Below are 11,299 nucleotides of genomic sequence, written 5' to 3' on the forward strand. Positions count from 1 at the left end.
TTCCTGCGAAACCACCTTAGGAAATCTTGAGAATGAACCTTTCTTTGGCGATGACTGCAAATTCAGGTCCTAGAGCTGCCCATGTAACTTTGGTGTCAATTCCGTCACACACACACAAAAATCATGGAGAAGGAATGTGGATTTTTCCAAAAGACTCATTTCTGTGCTTTAAGATATAACCTTTGCTCATCTCTAGTAAATACTTCTCTTTTGTCTTCCAAAGGTAGATCCTTCAGTTAACAAAAATCCTCCCACTAAATACTAAGAAAGAAGGCATCTAGGGCTCCTGGAAACTGAAGGGCTTGTCAGTCTCCCCTATCATGCTGAGGACAAAAGAAAACATCGCACTGTACCACTGGGATAACTGGCAGTGCTCCCTGTGTCCCAGAGCTAGTCCCCGTGGAAACCCCTCGTGACTGCACTGCCCTTGTGCCGAGGAGGCCGACCTGGTGGCCTGTCTGATGAGGGCTACCATTTGCATCACACTATAACACTGAGTTGGTGGAAACAAGACAAATGCCACGTGTTGTTTTTATTGCTGTTGCCTTGAACGCAATCAGGGGTTACGTATGGGTAGATTTCCACCTCTACTTCCTCCTCTGACTCTCAGAAGGATACACGCTCGCCTTAGTGGAAGACCCTCTGCAGAGCTGCTAGATTCACTTCAGAGAGAAAACACTGAGAAGACAGGGACCACTCAAGACTGATTTGGATGGAGAAGAGTAGACACCAATGAAAGCGATGGTGTGGATGAATATTTAATAACATAAAATATTCAAGTCAAACAATAGGATACATGGCATAATTAAACTTTTGTAAACTGGTTTACAGAACAAAAATAGGACATACTAAAATGTTAATAACTGTTTCTAGATAAAAGGCTTTAGGTATTTAAATTTTTGCTCTTTGGGCCTTTTATGATTTTATATATTCAAAAATGCTGAACATAGGTGATTTTTATATTCAGAAGACATTATTCTCTTCTAATTGGTTTGAACAAAAGTGACTAGGTAGATTAGCTACGTGGTAGCTCTCTTGCCCAGGATTTCAAAACTTCTTCAGTAATAAGTAATAATTTGATAACAATGGCTGCCACCATTTATTAAAATCTTAACATTTACTGAGCACTCTATATGCAATGTCATTCAACCCTTAGAAAACCTTGTAAGGTAGGTCTTTTATTGGGATCATTTTAACAAACGAGACAAGAAGTAAAAAACTTTCTCAGGATAGTATAGCTAACAAGGGATGGTGCTAAGGATCTGAATTGGATTAATGTCTGGCTTCTTAATCTCTTTGCTTCTAATAATCCTAATATCACATGCATAATTGTGGGGTAAGTTTTAAAATCTTCAAGTTTGAGTTCATTTTATACTTCAGTAACTTTCTCTACAAGTATAACTGCTTCTCATTTAGCTATAACAAAACTCAGTTTGGGGCATAAGTTGATCTTTCTTTTGTCATTCAGCTATCCTCACTTTTTTTTTTTCCCTTTGGAGAGGTTTTTGCTATAGGGCGCATGTGCTCGCCAGAAAGACAGAGAGAGACAGGAAGCGAGAAATCACTCTCCAGGGGGATGGCCACGCTGCAATCCCTTCTCCTTCATTCTCCTCTCGGGATCCTGGGCACGCATGCACATGTGCCTGGCGTAAATTTAGCCACCAGGTCTGGGACTCGAACCACAGTCGACTACATGAGAATCCAGTGACATAGTCATTATGCCAACTGCTGGTCCTTATCCTCACCTTTTAAAAGCAGGCCTATGCAATTATATACTTTAGTAAGGACAGACCATACAGAACCAACAAAAACATATATATGCCATTATACGTAAATTAGTACATAGGCTAGCTGCATACATGAGGGCCAAGTGTCATGGAGGAAGAACATCACTGTGTTACTTAAATTTAATTATAACATCTGTCTATAACAACAAGGTCTCATTTTTTCTTCTGTAGTAACAATCAAGTTGTGAAATTTGAAAAAGACTGAGCAAGTCCAATAAAAATTTAATAGCAGTGACAGCTTTATTCATAGATCCCACACAAATAATAAATTGTGATTTCAGCTCAGAGGAAATAATCTAATGAAAGTGATAAAAATTCACACCAGGAAAGGAATCATTCCAGTTATAGGGAAAAAAAATTATTACAAGTGATGACAGCCCCAAATGAATTTCTATTTGGATTCTCCTAGCGGCCTTTTGAATCTGTGCGGGCACTTCTTTCTTCTACTGTGGGGCAGACTTCCTCAAGTGGTTAGTTGATTAGTGTGCCCAGCCAGAGCCTGTACCTTGTTCCAGGAACTGAGCCAAATACGATAAATAAGGCTGAAGTTGTGGAATATCTGTGAGACACTGTTTGTATTATCATTTAGACTGAAAATAATCAAGACAAAAAGCACGAGTGCAATGATGTTATTGATCCAGGTCTCTCGGTTCCTATCCGCATCGTGAAGGTTTTGAAAAGCAAGTGGCTGCGGTTTCCATTTGCAGGGGTCTCACTTCCATGCTGCTCAAGGAGAGTGAAGTGTAACATGATTTGACAAAATTGGGAGACAAACTCTATTTGGCAGGTCACTGCTGATGGGCTATCCTTCTGGTCTGGTTCGGTCTGTATGTCAAGGCTGGTTTTGTCTCACAGTCACCTCCCCTTCTCAGACGCTGGTGGAACTTGCTATAACTGCAGAAGACAAGTGCCAGCTGCCAATCACCAATATCTCTGCCGATCATCTCAACCCTGTGGTCCAAACTGCAAATGTCCTAAGTCAAATTTTCTGATGTCCAAGAACAAAAGTGAGTGTGGGTCTCCTAGGGGAAGGGATGGTGGGAACAGGCTACAGTCTGGGTCCCATTCTGGTAGAAACAGGCAAACGTGGGGGCGACAGGGGGGATGAGCATCTGTGATGTGAATTATTAAGAGAGATGCTGAGGTGGGTCAGAGATGTGCTTCTTGGCCACCCTGACTGGGAAGGAGGAAGCGACATGGAAGCACATCCTGACTGTGTGCAAGAGGACCCTCACCAGGTGTCCGTTTATTGTGGGCTTCCCAGCTTCAGTGAGCCAGTACAGTTCTGCCCAGTGTAAGCGACTCAGTCTGTGGTGTTCCGTTATAGCAACACAGAACAGTCAGAGGCAGGCAAACACAGTCTCGTGTATTTTATAGCACTTTTCATACACCTCTGTAATATACAAAATGTGTAACATTTCTGTACCTAAAGTCCATCTTCCAAACTGTCTCATACTCTGGTCACAGAAGCTCAGAAAGCCAGGGGTCTGATGTTTGATCTGATTTTTTTTAAACATTTATTTAATTGACAAAAATTGCATCTATTTAAGGGATACAACATGATGTTTTGAAATATGTATACATTGTAGAATGGCTAATTGAGCTAATTAACATATGCATTATTTCACATACTTTCATTCATGCTAAAAACACTTAGAATCTATTCTCTTAACAATTTTCAAATATATATTGTTATAGTCACTAGGTTGTACAATAGATATCCTGAACTTACTCCTCCTGTCTAACTGAGATTTTTAGTCCTTTGAGCGGTACCTTTCCAGTCCCCAGTAACCACTATGCTACTCTCTGCTCTAATAAGTTTGACTTTTTGGGATTCATTTAAGTGAGATGAGGAGGCATTTATTTTTCTGTTCCTGGGTTATTTCACTTATGTCCACTAGGTTCATCCACGTTGTCACAAATGACAGGATTTCCCTTTTAAAATGCTGAATGGTATTCCGTTGTGTGTATACACCACATTTTCTTTATCCATTCATTTTCTGACAGACCTTAGGTTGATCCCAAATCTTGGTTGTTGTGAACACTGCTTCAGTGAACAGTGTGCATCTCTCTGACATACTGATTTCATTTTCTTTTGGTAGATACCAAGAAGTGGGACTGCTAAATCATATAGGAGCTTTATTTTTAATTTTTTGGAGTAATCTCCATATTGTTTTCCATAATGGCTGTACCATTGATAGTTTATATGGAATTACAAATACATAAATAAATAAATAAATAAAGGTTTCTAGAGATCTGTGGCCACCTGGAGATAGTTACTCTTATAGGATGGGAGAAAACTAACCTCCAAGTAAATTAACCCACAGTTGTTTTGGGGAGGTTAAGACGTCAAATGACCAAATCTAAACAGTCACAATTCAACTGGTGTTCACTTTTCCTGGAAGAATAGTTTCAGAATCACCAGGCCTAGATTTTTAAACACACACACACACACACACACACACACATACACACAGACTTAAAATCCCTTTCTACTTTATGTGGTCTTTTTGATAGAATGATTATTGTTTGTGTGTTTTTTTTTCTTTTTTTTTTTTCATTAAGCAAGTAGTACTTTTATAAAATCAAACAGATCCAAGCAAACAAAAATCAATATGCTAACAGAAGCAAACCACAAGAGAGAGATCCAGTTTATACATAAGACATACACATCAGACTGCAAATGAGACCACTCTTTTTCACTGTACTGTTCAAAGCAAATGGCCTGATATATTGTAATTTTCACTATTTCATCTTGAGGTGAGTTTCAAAATTCATTTGAATAAGATAGCAAACCATAGCACATTTTATAAAGCTCCTCCTTCAAAAGACAAAAGTATTAGAGGAAAGTATTATATTTCATAAAGTCTAAGAATTCAATAAGGTACTTCCATAATTATTTTATTGTAGCTTATTCATACCTGAGCCTCTTTTTAACCTTCTTCTGGCCAGCTTAATTTGATCCTGTAGAATCTGTACCCAGTCTCTTGGGCCAGGAAGTTTATCCACATGGTTAGCAGTACAGTACTTTTCTGTGAAGACTGAAAGAAAAATTGTAATATTGTTAAATATTTTAGCACATAAATATGCACATCTGAAACAGGAATGCATCCCAAGAAGATAAAACTAAGTATATTTCTAAAAGATGTCGACTCTTCTACAAACGCATTGCATTCCTTTGGCAAAGGTGGAGATTGGCAGGGCCCTGGCTGCATATAATGCATTGTGCTTCAAAATGAAACTGGCTATAAATGCTAGGTAGTTCACATGGAAACACTACTTCTACTTGCTTCATCTCCAAGTATATGTGTCTTATGGCCAGAGAAGAAAACGCTTCCTATGGGCCCACTCCACTGGCCCTATGACAAAATTCAATAAATTTACTAAAAGCTTCTATGCTTTTGTTGTTCATCCAAAAATCAAATGCAAAACGACACAAAAAGATGATGTTCTCCTGGTGACCCTACTAACTCCATCAGCGTTCAGAATAAATAACACAGTTACGTCTTAATACAAGTTCCAGTTCCACTTTGAGGATTGTACTATTGCCTAGGAGAGAGCTACGCTATTAAGCACAAAGAAAACTATGGCGAATCAAACAGCAGGACAAAAGCGAGGCAGGACAATCGTCTCAGGATCGCCGCGCAGTGTGTGACTGCACTCGAGGTGCCCGTGTTGACATTTCTGCCTCACACTCTGCTCCCCAGCACTTTCAAACTCGTCTTTTCAACTCGCTCTCCGTAAGGTCAATACCTAGTACAGGGTTGCATCACTTTGCCTTCTTGGTATTTAAAATATTGGTAATTTTAATGTTTTAAAAGGTTTCTTTAAAAAAGGAATGGTAAAGGAAAATAGTGACAGATCCAACTGTAAAAATATGTAAAATTTCCACTGAATGAAAAATAAACATTAGGATGAGAAAAGCTAGCTGCACTAAATAGGACTGGAAAGGCTCAATGTCTGCCACCAGACAAAAAGCTCATTCAAATAAAAGAGCAACTTGGAAAGTCACGGTAGATAAATGGACAAAGCATAGTTAGCAAAGCACAGGATGCATGTTCACCTGGTATGTCAAAGAACTATGAAACACACTTTAAACCCAGTAAGTTAGAAAAACAATGTGGAAAAAGCGAATACTTGATACCGATAAAATTGTGGGGACCTGACCCATTCGAACATGACCTGTTGCATAAACTGGCAAAACCCTTCTGAGAAATGAGAGGAAGACATAGCAAGAGACATAAAACTGCTACACCTCTGGACTAGCAATCATCCTTCCTGAAATTTACCCTAAGGAAATATTTTGAAAGAAGAAGGAAAGCCATACATGTGATCTGTACTATCAAACAAATGCCACTGACCCAACTGTGCACTAAGAGAGATGGCAGTTACGGGGAGAACAGGTTCAAGGGGGTCAGGGTGGAAGCCATGCCAACAGTCTGAGCTAGTGAAGTTTCTAGGGCAGAGATCTGCCTTTTGTGTGTGTGCTAGAGGGTGCATGCACTTGCCAGAGAGAGAGACAGAAAGAGAGAAAAGAAAGCACCTACCAAGGAGAACGGTCATACCACAATCCCTTCTCCTCCACTTCTCCCTCCTTTTAGGATTTTGGGCACACATACACACACATACTGGATGTGTTTCTCAAGCCACCAGGTCTAGGATTTGAACTGTATGGTTGGCCATATGGGCTCTGTCTGCCTTAACCACAATGCCACAGAGCCAGCCCTAAGAACACACATTTTTGGTGAGTCATATGATACAGTAAGTAGAGAAGGGCAAGTCTGTGGAGTGAGAGACAGCAGGTTGGTTTGGGGTGTCTTCCATGGAGCACCTCCATGGAAGTGGCGAGCAGGTGTTAGAGAAACCAATGGTTCAGAGCAAGGGGCTAAGCTAGACACACACTGGCTTAAGAGGCACAAACATGTACCTGCTAGGTAAACCATGAGAGAAAGAACATTAACCAGGGAGAACAGAGGTGAGAAGAGCACAGGCCAGCCCAGCCACAGGGAACACCATCACCGGCGAGGAGCTGAAGACAGAGGAGCCGAGGGAGGAGTCCGAGGCAACTGGCTGAAAGTCAGGTCAGTTGGGCAGAGCTGTCCATTACATGCGGGCTGACCAGCCATGCTTCTAGAGGAGGAGTAATGGAGAAGGGGGCAGGGAGGGCGGTTTGGAAAGCGCTCACTGAAGGTCTGCGAGAGCAGGGAGAGTGGCCTTAGGAGACACTCAAAACCCTAGGCTCAGAGCAGAAGCATGAAGATAGGAACAAAGAGGGTTCAGGGCGGGAGGACATGAGCATGACGGGTCGGCTGAGGAAGCAGCTGGGGGCAGAGCGTACAGGACGAAAGGAAAAGGAGGGGAGCACCAAAGGAAGCATCCAGGAAGACTGGGGAATGGTGGGGCCCAGAACAGAAAAGAGGGGTACCCTCCACAGGAGGGAGATGCTGTCCTCTGGAACCAGAAGGTAGGAAAGCTGGGTTGATGTGGGGGCGTTCTAGGCTGTAGTGATCACTCTTGAGCTCTTTGTGAACGCAACGGTGAGGGGCTCTCGAGGATGGGGGTATGGGGAAAGTTCACTCATCCCGGAGAACAGGAGAAGCAGCACACTGAGGACAAGGCACGAGGCTGCCAGGCAGCAGCCGGGTTTCATGTCTGGGCTGACAACAGTGACATGGGCAGTACTTTTCTCCCTCGGTACCTTGCAGGTCCTATTTAGGATGCTGGACTGGTCTAGGGCTAGGATTCTGGTGGGCAGTTTTGGCGTAACAGGCTAGAAGACACTCAAGATGCCTGTGAAGACATTACCTAGGCTGATCTCATCGTTCCGCCTTGTCCCCCACCTCAGCACCCCAGGAAAGAAGTGAAACCCCCACCCCCCCCAAAAAAAGCTCCTAGATTTGGGACTATCTACAGAGATCAGGAACAGAGATACCAATGGAATTGGCAGGCAGGGGTCATGGCACAGGGCCCACTGAGAGACTGGAGTGTAGACAGTGGCAGTGGAGCTGTGTGTGAGAGGTGAAGGTGTGGTTGACGGCACAGAATGAAACGTGGAAGAGGTGACTGTCACCACAGGTGAGGCCGGGGCCTACGTGACCAGGGGTCCAGTGACTCTGTAATGTGGACACTGAAGTTAACGAGATGACAGCAGGACTTGGGCTCAAGAGGAAAACAGAGCCTTAATGGGAGGGGTCCCACTGCAGCTCTGACTGAGCACAGGCGAAGGGATGATTAGGAAGCAGAATTAAGAATAGGGACAAGTAACCACCAGGCTGTCCTGGTGAGATAGGGGCATGGAAGAGGTGCAGAAGAAACCATACCCTTGGGGGGTAGGTGTGCTCTTAAGTCCTCCACCAGGTTAGAAATAACTGCAAGGCCTTCATTTCTTTCACCTCTCTCAAGGAACTTTATACTGAATAGAAACTCAATAAACATTCAATGAACAAACGTATTTTCCAGTTTCATTTCTAATGGAAACAAATATAATAGGTCACAAATTTAGACTAACTGGGGGAGAACCACCTATCTAAATTAGAAGGAAATCTTAGTTAATAGAATATATTTACAGAAACAAGGTTTATTGTATTTAGATGTTCACATTAACATTTACTAACCAGAGAACTGCCCAAAGTCCCTAAAGTCTGTTTCATGTTTTGCTTTTTATTGCCAGAGGATGTGTGCTCTAGACAATGAGAGGAGACAGACAGAGAGGGTAAACACCCCACCAATAGGATGTGTCCATGCTGCATTTGTTCCTCCTCCACTTCTCCCTTCTCCATTCCATCAGGATTTGGGGCATGCACGCACGTGTGCACATGCCCGGTGTGTTTTGCAAACTGCTGGGGCTGAGACTTGAATCACAGTTGGACAATTGGGATCCAGCTTTCCACAGATAACACATAATCTCTGTGTTATGGGGCCAGTCCCTAAAGTTTTGTTTTAGTAAACAGAGTATTTTAGTTTCCTGTCTGCTTATATGTAATATATATTGGAGCAGCCAGGTGGCATAGTGGTTAAGGCAGCTTGATGGCCAACTGTATGGTTTTAATCCCAGACCCAGCAGCCTGAAAAAGCACACCAGGGGCATGTGTGTGAGTGCCCAAAGTCCCAAGAGGAAAATGGAAGAGAAGGGAGTGTATCCCACAGGAGGGATACACTCTCTGGTGAGTGCATATGCCCTATAGCAAACTAAAAGAAAAAAGAAGTATATTAAAAAAAGAATGGACTATACTATCTTTGTAGATAAATGTCTTCCCACTTATATTATTTATATAATTAATTTCCATAGCAACCTCTCTTTTCTTAGATTGTGAAATGCATGAGTCCAAGTTATCACACATTAGCGAGTACTGGTTCCAAATTAACAAAGTAGATTTGGACTCTGTTAACATCAGAATGACTCCCTGTGTGTCAACAATCAAGTTTAGGAGAACCAAAGGAATGGCTGGGGAGTGTTTCCTTCTGCTCCACTAGGGGCTTCATACCAGACCTTACTAATCTAACCTTGAGCTCAAGTACTCTGTCTGTTCTGTAAAAAAGCAACAATTTCAGGTTATTTCTTTCTCCTTTCAGTTAAAACTTATCTGGCTTCAACAGAAAGAAGCCAGGAAAATCACCGTCTCCTGGGTCTGTGTCTAAGACCTTTGAAGACACAGTAATAGGCTTCTCGAAAAATACCTATACAAACAGATATCTCCACTGGGTACATTATTGACATTCTAGTTCATGGATTACACCCAAACTTAAAAGAGACTTTTAACTAGAATTTACCTACTGAAGGCGAAATCCTATTCTCTCCATTACAATCGCAGATGAGGCCTTAGAACATGGCCAAAAGATTGTCATTGCATTGATCTGAAAACAGTCAATATGCCACGTGAATAGAGGTATTGAGTAAGCAGAATATACTTTTGCTATCTGAATGTATAGCTAAAGGTCAAGCTATTATCCTGGTAACAGTTCCATTAGGAGTAATGATGTGAAAAGAGGTATTGCATTAATGCACTGGGTTACCTACTATGCTAATAGTAGGTCATTAAGAATCAGAGTAGAATAATTTGCATTCATCCTTGGAACGCAATAGGTTCTAAAAAGAAATTTCCTTCCTTTCCTATTTTAATATATTAAGAAGCAGCAAGGGCTAATCTCAGAGTCCAAATAATTTGAGCAAGTGGAATAAGGCCAACAATGAAACTAAGAAAGAGTGAAAGTATCTACTCTGCTTAATAGGATTTGAGGTCTCAAGGTACAGAGAGTATGTTAAGTCACCAGGGAAATGACAAATGCTAGATTTGATCTCTACATGAATAATGCCTCCTCCCAGATGCTCGCGTTCATTTGAACCATGCCCTTTAATTGTATATAAATAATGAATAAGCGGAGCAGAGCCTTCCCTAGGAATGCGGTTTCTAATATAATCATCAATGAACTCAGCTCTGCATTGCGTGTCTGACATGCTGAATGAGGACACAGCGGATTGGGCTCGTTCCCCCCGGCAGTTATTCACTCAGGAGTTCCTAAGGGACTTTTAGTTTGGATTTTTCTAGCTATCTGTGAAAGGAAAGCAAAATATGGTACCGACTTTCAAAGGGAGTCACTGTCACACAGGCACTTTAAGAAGCAGGAGTAGATCTGCAGCATTTTCATTTGACTGGAAAATCTTCTGAAACTTCTAGCCAGCAGTGACAGCCCAACTTCAGCTCTCATGACTCAGTTTTAACTTGTGGCCAAACAGCCAAGTGGAAATCAAGGTTTACATAAAGCAGAGCCAAAAGCTGGGTCCTTATGAGATCTGCTAAACTCCTAGTTTGTGAGGGGTAGGGCAAGAGTTTCCATAATATGGTCCCAGGTATAAGCAGAGCAACCCGACTGGGGCCTGTCTGGCCTAGGAAGGTACAAAAGGAGAGGTGGTCTTGGGAAGCAGCTTCATCCTCACAGCTGAGTAGAACTCAACCAGCAGTCAGCATCCCTCTCCACTCTCCTCTCTTGCCTTATACTGTTCAAGCTATTATTTGAACTTCCTATTAAAAGAAAAATGGTGGAATTCTAAATATAAACAAAACAATAGTTAAATCAATTTTTCCATACTAAAGCAGAGAATGCTGGTGTTACTTTCAATTACAAAGAGCAGAGCTCAGTGGACAACCTGGGGAGAGAACTAGGCAAAGGGGAGGTTCTAGCAGATCATTTGCCCCATCAAAGAGGTAGCTGAGCAGGAGGCAGGGGTGCTCGAAATGGAAACTGGACCATGGGAAGGATGGATGAACAGACATTTTGAACTCTGAAGACTTGATAACTCTGATCCAAATTTTATGTGGTTTTAAGAGAGTACACATTTTCTTGGATGATATTTGGTGTCTCATTCCCTGATTTCATAGAGAGAATGGAAATGTATAAAATGTAAGCTTGCCATCTATTCTGATAATTATTAAAATAACAATAACTGTGGCATTTAAGGTACTGAGATAAAGGGAACGAGAATAGGGCTGGCTGCTCAGTCAGGTAAGACCGTA

The 11,299-nt window shown here is 41.9% G+C and overlaps 1 protein-coding gene across 11 annotated transcripts in view; it reads right to left on the minus strand.

Moving 5' to 3' along the window:
* Positions 1-11,299, minus strand: part of BEND7 (BEN domain containing 7) — a 153,446-nt gene that overhangs the window by 66,315 nt on the left and 75,832 nt on the right. For 10 of the 11 annotated variants that reach the window (XM_014584957.2, XM_027769045.1, XM_006170373.3 and 7 more), the window contains one exon: positions 4,709-4,828. In XM_014584957.2, the coding sequence (XP_014440443.1) occupies positions 4,709-4,828 (120 nt within the window). Of the gene's footprint in view, positions 1-2,004; positions 2,751-4,708; positions 4,829-11,299 lie in introns of those variants that run through there. The other variant, XM_014584960.1, reaches the window with a different exon arrangement.

The sequence above is a fragment of the Tupaia chinensis genome, unplaced genomic scaffold (genome assembly GCF_000334495.1).
Source record: "Tupaia chinensis unplaced genomic scaffold, TupChi_1.0 Scaffold148242_1, whole genome shotgun sequence".
In the NCBI taxonomy this organism is placed as follows: domain Eukaryota; kingdom Metazoa; phylum Chordata; class Mammalia; order Scandentia; family Tupaiidae; genus Tupaia; species Tupaia belangeri.